The sequence below is a fragment of the Girardinichthys multiradiatus genome, chromosome 9 (assembly GCF_021462225.1).
Source record: "Girardinichthys multiradiatus isolate DD_20200921_A chromosome 9, DD_fGirMul_XY1, whole genome shotgun sequence".
In the NCBI taxonomy this organism is placed as follows: Eukaryota; Metazoa; Chordata; class Actinopteri; order Cyprinodontiformes; family Goodeidae; genus Girardinichthys; species Girardinichthys multiradiatus.
The window spans coordinates 15,802,965-15,821,477 of NC_061802.1; the positions used below are offsets into that span (position 1 = coordinate 15,802,965).

Sequence of the window (18,513 nt, forward strand, 5' to 3'; positions counted from 1 at the left end):
TTTAGTGTGTGTTTATAACATGAAAAATAGCTCTGATACATAGCATCAGATTAAACCATGTGGGAGAGAAAATGTCTTTTTCAAATACAAAATCCAAATAGAGATTCAGAGTCAAGCTTTAGGTAGACTCGCCCAACTTAGCCCAGTCTAATTAGCCAACCATTTGAACATCTCTTGTCAAATCATATTGTTAGTTTAAAAAAAGCCACACTCATCTTGTGAAATACTTTATATAGACTCATGCCAGGTCTCCCTCTGGTTGGCAGAATTAGAGATTGAAAAATTGAGAAGTGAATGTAAACAGTCAAATTGCTGCAAATTTCCTCTGTCATGGCTTCATAATAAACCAAGAATGCAAAATCTACACTAACAGAGAGCTTAATGAGAGAGATCAATGGCTTGCAAAAACTGTGGGAGCCTTCAGATTAGAGGGTGACAAGGAAGTGGATTTTCTCTCCTGTCCCATTCCGCTCCCACAGAAAAATGTCTTGTCCCATCCCAATCGCAGGCCAGCTTTAAAAAAAAATCCTGTCCCGTCCCACTCCCATTTAGAACGACTCCCACTCCTGTGCCACTCCCATTTTTGTTTTCTTCATTTAGTCTTTTGGCAATTTCTTTATTTGAAGGACCAGTTAGGTCCCTGTTGTTAGCTGTAGTAGAAATAATAAAATATCAAACAAGGAAACAGACCATGCCTATCTTAGTTGAATAAACAAAATGTACATAGTTGTATTTTACTCATTTATTAATTGATTGTTTCCTTTGAACAATGACATTACTTTTATGTTTCAAGTTGCTGAAACGAAAGAAAAATGCACCTAGTAAGAGAACTGTACTTGTTGAACAAAAGGGCAAAAAGGCATTACCTTCATAATTTAGAAACTGTACCTCAATGGTTCACAGCCCTGGTCCTGAGGGACCCCTTCCCTGCAAGTTTTAGATGTTTGTCTGCTCCAGAACACCTGATTTAAATTCTGACATGACCTCCAATACAGGCATCAAGAATGGAGGGTCAAACTGGACAAATTTAATACAATAAAATCATCATTAAATAAATAAATGTTGTGAATGTCCCATAAGTGAAGTAAATGTAACATGAAAGAAATGTAACATTAAATGTGCCATTAAATTAAAGGTACCATTTATTTATTTAATACATAATTAAAAAACAATAAAGGTACCATTATATCATGAAATGGACTATAGTGCAATTAAATGTGCCACTGAATAATTAAGTATAATTTTAAAGACGACATGACGTACACTTAATATTTAATGATGTATTAAAATAAATTGTACATTTAATGGTACATTCAGTTTTTTTCTATTTCACAACATATTTATTTAATATCTTCCCTTGATGAAGCCTTACTATGGAGCCCGTGAGGGGACATGGGAGAATTGTTTTTCTTTTGCATCCCCACGCAAGACTTTTTACGTTCCCACGCAATACTTGTTTGGTAATATTTGCGACTTTCCTGTCAGCTCTATAAGTTTTATAGATAAGTCCTTATTTCTGACTTTACGTTGCAAATCCAATTTTACCACGTCCAGTTCTCCACCTGCATTTGCTCCCTCCATTCTGAATGCAGGTGGAAAACGTCGATCAGAAGCACTGTTGGCTTGTGGGTCGTGTAGTTCGTTTGACTCGCATTATAGTATATGATTCTTGGAAAAAAAAACTACACAATGGCAGCGTCGAGCCAAGTTTTTTTTTTTTCTTAAAGTTTATAACAAAGTCTCAGTTTTACATTTCCAAAGACAATTGATCCTAGTTTGTTCTCCCTCCTATTGGTTAGCTCCCGCTCCCGTCTGCTCCCGTTCATTTTTTATGCTGTACCGTCCCAATCACGTGATCTTTACCGATGCCGTCTCCCATTCCCATGGGAATCCCGTGACCCGTGGGATGCCCAAAAAAATGTCAGCCTCTACTTCAGATTAGAATTCTGTCACCTACTTTTCACTACATACATTATTTTCCTTTGTTATCCATCTTAACTTTCCTGTTTACTTTTTGTATTAACAGGTAAACCAAACACCAAGTCAGTAGCGCTGACCTTTGGTTCCTCCCACCTCAACATTCAGTGAACAATCACCTTTATCAGTGTGTTGAGTTGGTTAAGGGCTATCTGTGTAAAAATTGTACTTGGGTAGAAATGACATAGAAAAATACCCATTTAATGCATTTTGAACTAACCTTTGGGCTTTGACCTTTTCATTTCAAAACACTCAGTGCTTTTCTTCTTACCATGCTGACTAGCTAATTTTATTATACCTATTAGACCAAAATACATCTCTGTGCTCCAAATATTACATTAGTCTCTCATAATAGAGATTTCTTGCCTAAATTCCAATTTGTTGTTGGATCTTTTTATGTATATAAAGCCACTTACAGCTACAACCAACTTTCTTATAAGAGACCAAACATGAGATCTCGAGGGTTAAACCTTTTATTCATTTTTAATAAAAAACAATCCATAATTATTCATCATAAGGCCTAATGCTAAATGTTCAAATTCTGAATATGTTGTTATTTCTTAAGAGCCAGTTCAGACATAACCCCCAGCTGCACAACCTCCTAGACATCCAGAATTCTCTGTCAGGCAGCTTATGCAGCAGATGTCTTCAGGCAGGTGGATTCACTGTGGATGCAAAAGCTCACAACATCAAAGTGCTTGCTCCACATTTGCAAAAATCTAAATCCACAGCAACCACAATCTGTTACTTTGTCTTCTTTCTAAAACATCTGTCCACCTAGTCTCTCATAGACAAACTGTCCCTAAAGAAGCAGAGGAAACTCTGGTACTTCAGGTCAAAAACTTGGAAATAATTCCTCTGGCAAGTTTTTCCAATGTTGTGTGCATTACAGAGTAGAAGACAAGGTAAGAATGAACACATACTGCATACAAAGTTTGTGTGTTTTTTGTGTTCTGAAGAATAACACAAAAAACTTATAAGGTTATAAGGAAGGTATAAGGTTCAACCCCCTCCACTCCCACTCCAAACTACTTCGTTCATAGCCTTGCCTGAAGTCTATAATTTATAATTTACAGGTCTCAAACAGAAAGTCTCTTCTGATTTTACAGAGATGGTTTCTCTTGTGAATTATATAACCATAACAAAACAACTTCACAGAATTGTAATAAATAAGACAAAAAAAAACTATTTTTTGTCAAATCATTAACAATAAGCTCTCTTCAACCGTCATCTGTTTAAGAGAAAGTGCACAAACATCCTTTTATCAAATTCTATGTGACGCTAATTAAATTTCGAATGCACAGCTTTTTTCCAAATGTGTTTTGGCTTGTTTTGTTTCTTTAGGTCATGAGAAAAGGCATTTCTCTATGCAACCAAAATCAACCTGTTTCCAAGTTGTTGCACCTCTTAAAATTATTTTCAGTTTCATTGAGCCAGATACTAATTTATATCTTTAAATGTTGAATTTGAATCCAGCAGCATGCTTGAAGGGGTAAGGGTGTCAGAAATGGGTAAAATACCATTTGCTAAGACAATGATGCTTATTGGCTGTGTGGTTTTCATAAGAACTCAGTTAACTATAAATAAAAGAAATATAATACCTTATTTTAAAATTGCACAGTTTCAGTATCTGGTGCACAAAGCCCAAGTTCCAAAGACATATTGGTCTTTGAGGTTTCAGCACAGCAACAAAACATATTTCAACAATGGATTTATTTTATTTCACCTTTTTTTTTTTTTTTTACCAGGTAAAGATCTAGTTTTCATTTACAACACTGACCTCAGCAAGAGTGTCAATGTAACTGTCAACCCTAAACTATATCCCACAAGAAGGAAACCAAGTGTCAACTCTGAGTATGTGGGACAGGGAGGTATTTTAGATGAGCAGAGAAACAGTGGAAATGCTCTTTTCAGCTTAAAAAGATACAACAGATCCCCCTTAGAGATGGGCACTTTTGGTTTTCTGTGGATCGTGTCCTAAAAGTTGTGTGTGGGTCCTTGCTCCAACATACCTGATTTTAATAGTTGAATTATCCCATCAGTCACTAAGTTCTGCAAAATGATGCCCCCTTTAATGAAGCAGGAGTGTTGGAGCAGGAAACATGATCAACATGATTCATACATGATCTGTATGAATAAATATTTAATCTATGCATTTGTCTTTTATTTAAACTTTAAAAGAAATTATGTAGGTATTATGTAAGTATTAGAATGCATTTTTTTGCCTCTCGTCTCGTCGTCTTCCGCTTATCCGGGATCGGGTCGCGGGGGCAGCAGATTCAGCAGAGACGCCCAGATGTCCCTCTCCCCAGACACCTCTTCCAGCTCCTCCGGGTGGAGCCCAAGGCGTTCCCAGGCCAGCCAAGAGACATAGTCCCTCCAGCATGTCTTGGGCCGTCCCCTGGGCCTCCTCCCGGTGGGACGTGCCTGGAACACCTCCCGAGGCAGGCGTTTAATTGCATTTTTTTCAATTAAAAAAAACGTCTTTCTCAATCAACTGAGGATTATCTATCCAGAAACTCTGCAGCCTCATTTTAATGTTTTTAAGATCTTTACTTTTTTAAGATTTTTAAATGAATTAACATTTTCACAATTTACATAGATAAGTTTATTAATGCATTATGCAAATGCCTGCTTCTATAACCTTCCTCACATTTATCCCCTGTTTGTACTTTACAAATCTTGATTTATTAATCTCACCAGCTGCATTGCAAAGTGCTGTAGAAAATTAAAGGGTAGAGTGTTTTCTGCTTGCTCATTATGAAAGGAATTATCATAAGAGGTGTAGAGGGGACTGCTTTCACTGTGGACACCCTCAGCTGCCAAAACAGCCTCAGATTTTTTGGCTCTGAGAGGAAAACTGAGAAATAATTTTTGTTGTTGAGACCCGACATGGAGCTTGAGCAGAGGTCACAGTAAATGGAGGTAAATTAGTGAGCTGGCCAGCACTAACCACAGCTCTCTTAGAGATGAGTGGAAGTGGAGATCTTTAATGAAGTAGTGAAATTGAGGGGGGTGTGATGGTTATCTGTTTTGTGATAAAACTCGCAGTGCAGCTGCTGCTCTGTCGCTGCCTGATTGAGCTCAGGTCGTAATACTTCTGGAAACTTCCAAATCAGATCTTTCTTTCTGAATGTTTAACTTGCTACATTCCCTGTCTTCTTAGTGAGTGTACAAGAATTTGAGATATAGTACATTGACAGTATTCATATTCTTTGAACTTTTTCATATTTTTTCACATTACAACACATTTCTGTGTTATTCCACCACACCGTAGAGCACAGTCGGATAAGAAGAAAGTTGAACTTTTTGGGCTACATAAAAACACTGTGTAATGGGAAAACTACCATTTCTCATCACTCTGATTTCACCAACCCCACTGTGACGCATGTGGTGGTTGCCTCATGCTTTGGGGAGGCTTTGCTTCAGCATGAACTGTGAAGCTGGTCTGAGTAGATGAGAAGATGGAGGAAGTTCAATACAGGGCAATCCTAAAAAAAAAAAAAACGATGAAAGCCAACAAAAGACTGAGGTTCACCTTCTAGCAGGACAATGACCCTAAACATACAATTGCGGTAACAGGTGGTTCTGCAAAATGTTGAGTCAGACAGGGCTGAATACAGATGCACAATAAAATGTTCATACATTGTACTTCCCTCATCAATGATTTGGCAAAGGCAAACTGTGAGAAAGCCAATGTCAGTTTTAGCTCACCAGTAATCATCCTCTATGGGAGGAAGTTGTTTTTCTTCCGTCTGGTCAGAGGTATATAATGGACATGAAGACCTTTGTAAGCCACTGTATTGTAGTACCATGCTCAGGTGTGGGAGCAATCACCAGTTAGAAGATTAAAGGTCTAATCAATGACCTTCTCCATTTCAGTAACTGTTTCTCAAACACTTCTCCCTTGTGTAGCTATTCCACATATCTTACTTGCTCTAGAAGCACATTTCTAATGGTTTTTCATGTCATGGCAGAAAATTGACAATTTCCCTATCAAGCTTTTCTTCCAAACTGACAGCAGTACTGGGAAAGCAGCTGTTGGAGGGATTTCAAACGTTTTGAGATCAAAGGGAGTTAGCGTGGGCAAGCAAAGCAGTGCTGGTAATCCTGTGTAAGGAGTGCATCCTCAGCCTGTTGAGTCACAGCACACAACCAGTCCTAATACCCTTGTACTCTCAGAGAGTCGCTGTGTTTCTGTTTGGTCTGATAAGGAACTGTTGTTAGGTAAAAATCCTTCTTGTCTGGTAGCCACAGTTTTCTATAATTTTAAAACATAGACAACAACAACAGTGAAAGGATGAGCTGCCTAACTAGAGCTATAACGAGTTTTTTCAGGTGCTTCAAGTGACACTGATAAGAGGGCAGACAGCTACGGGCTGCAAAAAGTTCATTACTGGAGAGAATGGTAAAACAAAAGCCATTTACCTTTGTAATTGGTGCTTTGTCTGCACTTTTTTGCTTTTAGTTAAGGGTTCTTGCCCTCAGTTTGAAAAGAATTTGTTTTCAAATTAGCATGATATAGCTTACATGTGAGGCATAATGTCAACTTGGCGCCTGTTTTTTGTTTTGCTTTTTTAGTTGTTTTGTTTTGTCACTACACTGTTTAGTTTCATTTTTTGTGAAAATAAATTTTTTTTTTGCCTTTTTATTTAAGTTTTATTTTTTTTCATTTGTCATTATGTTTTAAAGTGCTATTTGGAGGGGATGCTCTCGCTTGATTTCAACAGCCCCAATTTTATTGATGAAGTAGATCAGTAGTTCCCGCAGCGTCTTTTTGTTTGAGCTCCTCTAAAGCTGACAAAAATGCCATGTTTTTTTCATGTTAAAGCTTGCTTGCAATGAGGTGCCCATGCACATGTGCATGCTCACACAGTGAGCAATTTGCCCCCTTAAAGATTTTTTTCTGCTTTTGCTTTTTTTTTTTCACACTTGTTTCAGATCATCAAACTTAAATTTTAATATTGCACGGGGATAACCTGAGTAAATACAAATGTAGTTTTTGAATGTTAATTCTATGTAGAAATGGAAAAATCTGTGTAAACCAAACCGGTCCTATGTAAATCGCCCTTCTTGTTAATTTATGATTAACTCACACTTTCTGGAAAACTGAGTTTATTTTCACAAGCCATACCCAACCCCGATCATTTCTAGAATCAAGATATCACATTAAACATGCAATACGCTTAAAGGTCACACATAATGCCCTACTCTAAAGAAATCCAAGAACAGATGAGAAACAAAGTAATTGACATCCTTCAGTCTTGAAAGGGTTACAAAACCTTTTCCAATGTTTTGGGATTCCATCAAACCATACTGAGAGCCATTATCCACAAATGGAGAAAAGACAGATCAGTGGTGAATTGTTCCAGGAGTCGCTGGCCTGCCAAAACTCCAAGAATGCATTGACATCTCATCCAGCAGGTCACAAATACAATAACATCTGAAACTACTGCAAACCTTCCTTGACACAGTTAAGGTTAGTGTTCATGATTTTAACAGTAAATATAAGACTACAAAATTGACATCTATGGCAGAGTTCCAAGGTAAAAACCACTGCTCACCAAAAAAAACACAAAGGCCCGTCTCACATTTGCCAAAACATATCTTGATGATTCCAAATACTTTTAGAAAAATATTATGTGGACAAAATTTTAACATTTTGGAAGGTGTAACTCAGCATTGCAGAAAAATAATATTAAACCTACAGTCAAACGCAGTGGTGGTAGTGGGATGGTGTATCAGCCATTTTATTACTTGGACAACTTGCTGTAACTGATGCAGCCATGATCTGTTCTCTACCAAAATATCTCCAGCCTTTAGTTTGTTACCTTAAGTTCAACCACACTAACAGTTTGCTTAAACCCAATGAAGCAGAACAATGATCTAAAGCACACCAGCAAATCCAGTTTTGAATGACTCAAAAAAAAGAAAGATTTTTGAGAGGTCTTGCCAAAGTCTATATTTAAATCTATTATTTTATTATATTTTATATTTATATATACTTATTATATTTATATTTTAATTCAACCACACTGTCAGTTTTTCAGCATTTAACAACCTGTTTGAGATACAGTGGCATGACTTCAAACACGTCGTTAATGCTGAAAAAATGACAGTGTGGTTGAATTAAGATAATTTTGCAGAGAAGAGTGGGCTAAAATGTCTCTAACAGTGATATAAAAGACTGTTACCAAAAAGGCTGGATGTTGCCACCAAGGATCATGTTTAGGGGGAAATTGCTTTTTCACTTAAGGCCAGGTTGATTTGAATAACTTCTTTTTTTTTCTCAATAAATGATATCACAATTTGAAAACTAGTCTGGTTATCTTTGTTTAATACTGAAATTTCTCTGATGCTCTGAGAAATGATACAGATGTAAATACTGCTTCACATCATTGTAAAGCAAAATAATATAAAATGTTTATATTTTCTGACATATTCAGGACAATTTCTTTCTTTTCTTAAATAAATCAGCAACTATTGTCTTTTATACTTCTATGCACAGATCGGATTTGACCATGGTTGCAGAAGAACTTTACAAGCTTTATTTTAAAAATAAGCTACATTCTCAGCCAGTCTGAGCACATAATGTTGTCCTTTGCTAATCCAAAACGTTTCGTTGTCAGTCCCTTGGAGCTATTTCTTTCTTCAGCTTGAACACAAATGATTGTATCATGGCTGAGGTTTTCTAAATTTACTCTAGGGATTCCTTTTATAGATGGTTATGTAAAAGTTGATTATAGAAGACTGATTCCTGATTACAATAAAAAGAACATGGCAAGGCAAGAGCGTGACATCGAAACACAAATTAGGACAACCTATTAAATATCCTGTTTATCAAGAAATATTCTAATGTCATGATTTCTAATATCATTTTTCATCTCTGGAGGATAAAACAATTTAATTGCACTTAAACAACAAGAATTGTGATATGGCTTATTGTTGCAGTTACTGGTTCTGCTTTAGGTTTAATTAGTTTTTTTTAAGGAGCACAAAGGTTCCTTCCTTGCACATGGCTAATGGAAGTCAAACGTATGTCTCTTTTTGACTGTACAGGGATGCACTTTCATAAAAACAGCTGCATGCGCCTGTTGTAGGTTCTTTTGTGACATTTTAGGTTTTTAGAGACTACTTTTAGCATCTTACGGTCTGCGTTCACAGTGAATTTGTTTGGACGGCCGGACCTGGACATGTCGGCAGTTTTGAATGCCCTTTACTTGTAAAGTGTTTTATGTACAGTGGATTTTCTGATATCCAATTCTTTTGAGACATCCTTTAAATCTCTCACCAGGCTCATAAGCTGCCCGCTTCCTGATGGCGTCAGACAGCTCTTTTGATCTCACCGTGATGTTAACTCATGTCAACACTAAGGAGCCCACAAAACAAAAAGTTTGAGATTTAAATAGGGCAGGCCTCCTTTAAAGTTCTGAGTAACAGTGTTCTAATCATGTGCTCCTGTTGTGATACATTTTTCTGTAATTGTTTTAAGTTTAAATGTGTAGTTGTACTATTTTATTCCTTACTAGTAATGTTTTAACATTTTACACAACATTTTTAAAGGTCTTTTCTACAGTTTGTCATGTTTGTTTATATTACATGTTGTTAAAATTTATACTAGAATCCATACAGCCAGATATGTTTTAAAAACATTCATGCTGTCGCTAGCAGGTTTGTTTACATGATTGTTTGTTGCACAGGCACAAGTGTGCACATGAGCTTGATCATCAGATGGGAAATTTTGAGTGGGAGCTCTGCTGTTTTTTTAAGACTTTGAGCGTTTCCTCATATGAAAAGGTTGGTAATATACTTTTTTCAAGTTAATGCATTTTCTTTATTAACATTTTGTGTTTCAGTCTATTATGTGAAGATGCCAGATTTAGCCTAGGCCCATGGCAGGTTGATGTTTCAGAATAAAATTAAAACATCACATGATACTACTGTAATACTATACTATGCTATAAAGCTATATTACCATGACACTGAAAAAGTCTACCTAAAAAATATAAAAAGACAGTCAAAATGCAACTGTCACTAATCTGCATTTGGTCACACATTGACACTGATTACTTACCAACACTTGTTTAAAGGATTTAGAGAACGGTTTTAGTTGGTTTTGTCTGCACAGATTATTTAAAAATATTCCCAAAGAATTGGCAATTAATCTGCAGACCTCTATATATAATATTGTGTACCAGTACATCAAGTGTTATACTCTTAGCTTGACTGGAAATAAAATATACATTTATATTGTCATCAAAGTATTTTCAGTCTTCGGTTATCATTTTGTTATAGGCTCACTTTTCAGGCGATACAATGTTTTTATACTATTTACTCTCTACTGTGCTGACTTTTCTAAGTTTTTACAACCACTGACTAGTTTAATTGTTTGCTGATTCAGCTAATGTTGCAATTAGAGATATAAATACAAACATTATCACTGATGAATATTAAAAATTTCAATTATTGTCACTGTATGTCGCCCAAACACAGTGAGGGAAAAAAGGGTAAATGAGAAAATGTTTTTTGTTTTATGTTTGTGCTTTATGTCATTTTCAATAATGAAAATAGAAAGCACATAAAAAGTGAATTGTGTTGCAATAAAATATGGTGGGTCCAATAATTCTAATTGTGACCTGCAGCAAGGTGATATTAATTAGAGATTTATTGTGCTTTATCTGGTTTAGATTTCTGACTTTGTATGCCTCCCTCACAACATGAGGCATTAAGGAAACCTCACGTTAAAACACAGGTTCTGCTTTTAAAATACATACATTTTATGTTCCCTATAACGTTGTTTACCCACATTTCTGCCACAAATCTGTCAGTATCTCAATTGGAGCCACTGCAGCTCAGTGAGGCATTAACTGCAGTACAAGGATGACTGTGAACCATACACAACAGCTTCTGTATGAATAACAGAGCAGAGACTGATTTGCTCACGGGGCTGTCAATAGACCTACATGTGTGAGAGCCAAGTTTCTCCCTTCATCACTCAAGACGGGTTCCTGTCCGCTGTAAATTACACCAGCCATGTCATCATTAGTGTGTCGCTCTTTACAAATGAGTTCTGCAAAGGTCACAACACAATCTAGATTCTCTGTTTTTTTTTGCTAACTACAGGAGTAATAAAAGGGGATGACTTTCCTCCTCTCTACTTGTTTTTCTCTGTAAGTGGATGTGGGAGTGAAGGAAGAGGATGGGAGGCTGTGAAATTTTATTATCTCCTGCCTCTCCATCCAACTGGCTCCTCTTTAAACAAGAAGGGGGGTGACTATGTTTTATAAAAGAAAAACAGTCAAACAAGTTCCCAGTATATGACAGAAACATTGGAGAGGAGAGAAGTGAGAAATGGAAAAAGAAAGGTGAGAGGAAAATTACTAAAGGACCCCACAAAAAACAGATTTGAGACAAATATTTTGTTATTAATAAAATACAAGAAACACAAATAATTTCACAAGTCCAACATATTTTTCATCTTTATAGACCGTTCAACATTTTTAACATGTATTGTTGATGTCCTTTAGTTCAAACATTTAGATTTCTCTATTTATTTAAACATCTGAAATGACATTTGACACATTCGTGTGTGTATTTTGATGCTTACCAGTAGCTTCAATTACTGTTTTCATGGTTGACCAGCTGGATCCCCAAACCTTAGACCACCAAGTTGAATGAAAACGTTAGAAGGATCCGTGTAAAGCATGTCACCACTGGAGCAGAGTTGTGTTCTCTGGAACAAAAAGTCCTGTTTCTCTTTCTGGTAATCAGTCAGATGAATCAGTTGAGGTTTGACAGTTGCCAGGAGAACAGTTCCTCCCTGACTGCATTGTGAAAGTGTGAAGTTTGTTGGAAGGGAAAATATAATGTGAGGTTGATCTTCAGGGGCTAAGTCCATGCAAATCTTTGTGCTGGAGCATACAAAACTATTTAATAAATTAAAGTATTACTGAAAAGATCATTTATTTCAGTAACTTGATTCAGTAAGTGAAACACATTATATAGAATAATTACACGCAGGCTGTTTTAAAGCCTTTATTTCTGTTAATAATGATGATTTTCCATTTACAGCTAATGAAAACACAAAATTTAAGATTAGAATATTACACCTGACCAATAAAACATTTTTAAAACAGAAATGTGGGCTTAATGAAAGGTAGCTTTAATACCTGCTTAAAGGTAGTTTTCAAAGGTACTTTTAATCTTACAAGCAAGCCTTCTTGGAATGCATATTCTAATTTTGAGAACTTTCAGCAGTTTACAGTTTAGGGACAGCACCTACCAGTACCATACCTGCATATCAGTCCATAAACCAAGATCCATAAAGATGTAATTAACTTTGTGTGGAAGAACATGAATAGTCTCCACAAAGCCTCAACATTTGTGAAATGAAGCAGAGACTGTGAGCCAGGCCTTCTCATCCAAAACCAGGGCCTGATGTCATAAATGCTTTTCTGACAGAATGGTCAAACATTCCCATAAACACACCTATAAACCTTGTGGACAGCTTTTCCATAAGTGTTGAAGGTGGGTCTACTTAATGTTCACGTTTGTTAAGGCAAATGTCTCCATGCTTTTAGCAATAGAATGTACAGTAAATTTATGAGGTACACCAATTCAGTTGTTTGGTCATTTTGCTATTTGTATTGACAATCACATTGCAGTCAAACATTGCATCCAGACATGTAGATGTGGTAAGGATGACTTGCCGAAGTCCAAACTGAGCATCAGAATGGAGAAGAAAAGGGGATTTAGTGACTTTGAACTTAGCATGGCATGTTTTTGCCAAACAGTTACATTTATCAGTTATGGATGTGTAGTCAATAAATGTGCAGTAACTCCTTGATGTTTTCAGGTAAATATGGAGCAAAATTTCGGAGGAACGTGTTCGACACCTTGTTGAATTTATGTCACAATAAATTAAGGTATTTCTGAAGGCAAACATGTTACCAGCAAGGTGTACTTAAAAGGTTGCTGGTGAGTATATAATTCAGTAAACAACAGCCAGCAGACCAGCTGATCGAATTAATCAAAATCGTTTTCATAATTGTTGTTACTCAGAACAAACCCAATTCTAGTGCCCACTCCTCAGTGTGGCAGAGAACAGCACTGTTTCCGAAAGTTGGACTGTCCTTGGTGTATTGTTCCGTTTTCAATTACTTTGTTGTGTAGTTTTTTTTTTTTCTTGCTGTTCTCTCTTTTAATATTTGTCGCCATTGACGTCAGGAGCGAAAAGCCTTCATGCTGTCAAGGTAACCAGCTGCATGTTACCCTATTGTGATGAAATGAGAAAAAACCAGGGAGTCATTACATGTCTCAATGACTTGTATCTCTATGTGAGAAGCCTTGATTTACTCCACTTTGAAAATAAACTGCCGCACCTGTAGGCCCGTCACATAAGCATTGGTGGGTTTTGATTAAGTTATTTTTACACTTACTGACAAGAATCGATTTTAAAGTCACAAAACAAGGCAATATTAAGAAAAATGAGCCCTTCCTGACTTTTACAGCGTAACATCAGATGTTTTTCTGAATAACATTGAGCTCCTGGAATATTTCCCCTCGCTTAGCCTCAGTTCCTCTTAGTCGATTGGTATTTGAAGCTTTCCTGGGCCGTGATCAAGCTGCAAGGTTAATCCAAATCAAATCATTGCGAGGTACACCGCCTCTTCTGTCAGAAAATCATTAATAAGTGGCCTTCATTAATGCTGAGCCTCTTCCAAACTTCTCTTGAGATTAGAGACTTCGAGATTTTCTCCTTTGAACTTTTTGAAAGCAGTTGTTTTATCTGACTAGACTGCGAGGTGGTACTGCAAACATTTGATTTTGGGGCAGATTTTGAGGTCAGAACAGGAGAGTTGCTGCTGCCACAGGAGTCAAGTGTGAGTATACATTTGTTTGCACAATGACTGAGTGGTTTCTATCTTTCCTGCCTCAGTTTTTATATAAATGATTTGGTGTGTAAAACGAGTTTTGGCCTTTCAGCCCTAAATTGAAATGGAGTCTGCTTTAATCCGACAAACCACAGCAGACCATGCCATTAAGGTTACATGAGGATCAGAGCTGTCACTCGAGCACCGTGAGTTCTCTTTGAACGTTTTATAGAGGCACAAGAATTTCAGCCTGAATATTTATCTTTCCAAAGTCTATTAGAATTTATATTTGCAAACTGAAATTGGGTTAAAGCTAATCAAAATAACTAAATGTACCTAACAGTCAGGATTGGTGGTGTGCACATCACATTGCATCATTTAGTTTGTTGGTTTCTGTGTTTATGTGCGTCTTTTTAATCCAGCATCTTGTCTCTTTGATTACTACATTAAGAGAATCTTCATGAAAGGGTTGTCCAAGTATTTACAAGGAAATTCAATACTCATTGCATATTTTTAAATATAAAAACAGGATGTTGACAAAAATAAAGCTGTTTATTCCTCCTGATAAATTTTCACAATGAGATAACTTTTGTTTTTAATATATATTATCAATATGTCGGTATCTGTACTAGTAATAGCAAGTATGCAATTGATGTATGAAAGAAATATTACATATGACGCAACGCATGGCATAGCGGTAAAGTCTGTGCCCCATATTCGGAGCCCTCAGTCCTCGACACAGCCATCCCAGGGTCGGGAAAAGTGACTTCCTGTTCTGAGGGGGCGTGGCTTTGATGATGTCAGCATTTGACCCCATAGGATTGTCGGGAACACAAAGGTCCTCCTTCATGCCAACTTTGGTGTGATTTGTATTTTCTTTGGGAAAGTTATTGCAATTTTTCACTTTAGGCACGAACGCCGAATTCGTGCCACGGCCACGCCCCCTAAACATGGCCGAAAACTCAGGATTTTGATAACTTTTAATCCCCCATGCCTTAACTGCATGTTGACCAAATATGAACCCGATAGCTAAAAATCCCTAGGAGGAGTTTGTTAAAGTTCGAGGTGAGTAAAAGTGAAAAACGGGCAAAAATCGGCCTTTAATCCAAAATGGCCGACTTCCTGTGCATTTTAGGACATACCCCAAAGAGACTTTTTTTCTTGGTTTGAGGAGCTCTAGCATTGTGGCGAATTTCATATCTCTACAACTTACGGTTTGGCCTATCTCACGTTTGGGGGCGTGGCTAAGTGGTTTGGCCACACCTACTGACGACGACATTAAAGAACGAAAATTTCACGCGGGGCACAATTTTGGGTAAAAGCGTGTGCGTGTAGGGGCTTGGCAAAGTCCCCATATTGCCCCGCCAAAAGTCCCCAGAATAATAATAAGAATTTGAGCGATTACAATAGGCCCTTGCAGTTTTCCTGCTCGGGCCTAACAATAGGTTACTTAGACGGAAGACCATTAGTCAGTTTCTGTCAGACGTTACAGAGGTGGCAGCGTAGAGACGCACTGTGATGAGTTGCGTCTTCAAGCGCGTATTTAAGTGGGCAGGGATACCCCTGTTCTGGTAGCATTCGGTATATTTGTGACGGTAGCACAAATAGAGGTGTTTTATCTATCATGTCTCCCAAACAACAGCTTAGCATCTAAAATCCATCTAATAGTTGTTAATGAGACTTTGCTACAGTTGCTTAACACTCAGCTTTTGAGGTTTTGTTTTAAATCTCCCTCACCATCTGGCAAGGTAGACTAAGGTGTCTGTCCGGCCTTTTAGCTTAAAAAAACCTCTGTGTCTGGGGTTTCATACCTGTGCCTCGAGTAATCAGGAAGTCACGGGTAACTATATGAAAGGACATAGACACTCCGATCAGAAAACAATTGGCTGCTTCTCTCAGGGCCATAGTGGATAGGCTGCTTCTATCTTATCCTATTCTATACATCCTCTAATGTTACACCAGCCTTTTCCATGTCTGTACATTTACATTTACTCAAATCAAATGCTAAATTTTTCTACATTTTCCATGTGAGATTATGTTGCTACTTTGAAGAATGAATTTTGTCCAGCAGAAAAGATTGCAGCAAAATCTGCTGGGCCTCCTTAGATAATGTTTTACCAATTATATTTATATTATAAGATCTACTAATTTTGATTATTCTGTTTTGTAATTGGGATCGAATTTGATCATGTTTTTGGATCTGAATATTGTGTCATTGTACTGTATAGTTGTGCAAACAAATGGTTTGAACAGAATTTGAACCAGATAAATATCAAAATAATGGGAGATTTGTTTAGACATTTTTTATTATTTACTTTAAATTCTGGGCTTTACATACGATAAGATTACTATGCCTCTAAACAATTCGGGAAAGCCCAGATGATATCATGGCTTTGTAAGCTTTTGATAGGTTAATTCACAAAATCTGAGATAATTGGAGGCACACTTTTCGATTTTATTTTAAGGCAACATCTCAAACACACCTCTTTTTTTTTATGATATTATGGAAAAATATTCGACAGGTCCTCCACTAATGAACTTCTGAATTTCAGGAAGTTTCTACATTTTGTGTCATTTTTCTGGCATTTAACAAGTAAAAATATTTTTGATAATCTTAAAATGATAATTGTAAAACAGAATAGTGTTTTGAGATGGCATCTGTTGTAATTTCGTTCTATTTAAATAAACTATTGAATGGAATTTAATTTGAGGCTTTTTACACATCTTTACAAGGGTTTCCAATAAATTGAGGGATTGAAATATTTTTTATTTTGTTTAATCAAAAATAACTCATTCTTCTGTTTTATTCTTAGCCTTTTTCAATCAGACATTAACTATTCCTGTTGAAATTTGTCCACCTGATACATGGTTTCTTATGCTTTGAAGGTATCATGACATCCTGCCTAAGAGGATAAATTGGCTACTTAATGTCAGTATGTTCTCTTTAAATGTAATGGTTTTACAGCTAATTTTAGATTAATTAAATTATATATCACAGGCCTTCCCCATGTGGCATTGTAAACTGTTTTTGTTTGCAAGGATGATTTTATTTTATTTTTTTCAAATAAGCAGCTTGCTTGGACTAACGGGAGACACTTAATGCACAAAGATATTTGCCTAACATGCAAGTCTTCAGTAAGAAATCTAACAGCTCATATGTTTTGGTTTTATTTATTTATTTCTTTGTTTGTTTTTTCAGTACCTTTTCCCCTCTTCTCTGAACATGCCAATTGTCACATGTAAAACTCCTTCCATTCCTGGTTATTGTGCTCCAGATCTCAAGAGATGACTCTATTTCAGCATTCCCCACTGGATTATCACTGATTGATCGCTTCGATTCTGGCTGTGAGAGCACTCAGGTGGTTCTGTGACATTAGCTCAACACTGCTTTGATTAAATACAATGCAGTTTGAACACTCTGCAAAGGATCGATCATTCTCTCCTACTGATCACACAGCCAAGTTCTTAAAGCCAAATCCCCAACACATTTTTAGATATTTTTTCGGCACTAGTGGCCTTCATTTATTTATTTATTGACAGTAGGCAGAAAGGAAAGAGGGGTAGAAAGAGGGGGATACAGTCGGCAAATGTCGCCGGGTCTGGGACTCGAACCCGGGACAGCGCTTCGAGGACTGTAGCCTCTGCATATGGTCGCGCGTTGAACCCCTACACCATCAGCGCCGCGCCTCCCCAACACATTTTTTAAAAGTCACCAACACAGTTTGGTGTGGCACTGGACTTCACATTTAGTAGTTTATGGTCAGGCTATGTCAAAAGATTTCTGTAACAACTCTTGGCTGATCAAACTATTTTCTCTCTCTGTTTCCTATCTACTACCTGTCCCCCATTCTCATTCCCTTTCATCTGACCATGAAGGTCCATCTCCTGAAGGACCAGCTGAACGCCGAGGCCACGGCTCGGCTGGAGGCCCAAGCTCGAGTCCATCAACTGCTGCTTCAAAACAAAGACCTGCTACATCACATCTCCCTGCTGGTTAAACAGATCCAGGAGCTAGAATCCAAGATGGTTGGACCAAATTCTAGTGAGTTAATTTCTCATTTATTATGAGGCATTTGTCATTGATTTTATACACTTCTGATAAACTGGTGTTGATAGGTATAAAATATATACATGAGCAATAAATGTATGTTAAGCTATAGAGAAGGTGCCATCCAAGAAGGTGCCACAGCTAAACACAGAGCTAGGCCAGATGTAGCTTCTAGGAAGAGGGAGAGAAAACATAAAGTTAAAAGCTGAAATAACAGCAAATAACACAATATTGGAATGAAAGTGGTCATTATGTCCTCCAGCAGTCTAAGACTATAGCAGCATAACTAAAGATATAGCTCAGGATAACCTAAGCCACTCTAACTATAAGCTTTATCAAAAATTAAAGTTTTAAGCCTAGCCTTAAAAGTAGACAGGGTGTCTGCCTCAAGGACTAAAACTGGGACCCTGATAACTTAAGGATCTGCCTCCCATTCTACTTCTAGAGACTCTAGGAACCACCAGTAAACCTGCAGTCTGAGAACAAAGTGCTCTGTTAGGAACATATGGAACAATCAGATCTCTGATGTATGATGGAGCTAGATCATTAAGGGCTTTGTATGTGAGGAGGAGAATTTTAAATTCTATTCCCGATTTAACAGGGAAAACACAAATA

At 37.1% G+C, this 18,513-nt stretch overlaps 1 protein-coding gene across 2 annotated transcripts in view; it reads left to right on the top strand.

Moving 5' to 3' along the window:
* LOC124873932 (carboxyl-terminal PDZ ligand of neuronal nitric oxide synthase protein-like) overlaps positions 1–18,513 on the top strand; it is a 227,368-nt gene that overhangs the window by 177,660 nt on the left and 31,195 nt on the right. For both annotated transcript variants that reach the window (XM_047374992.1, XM_047374993.1), the window contains exon 9: positions 17,727–17,892. In XM_047374992.1, coding sequence (XP_047230948.1) covers positions 17,727–17,892 — 166 coding nt within the window. The remainder of the gene's footprint in view (positions 1–17,726; positions 17,893–18,513) is intronic.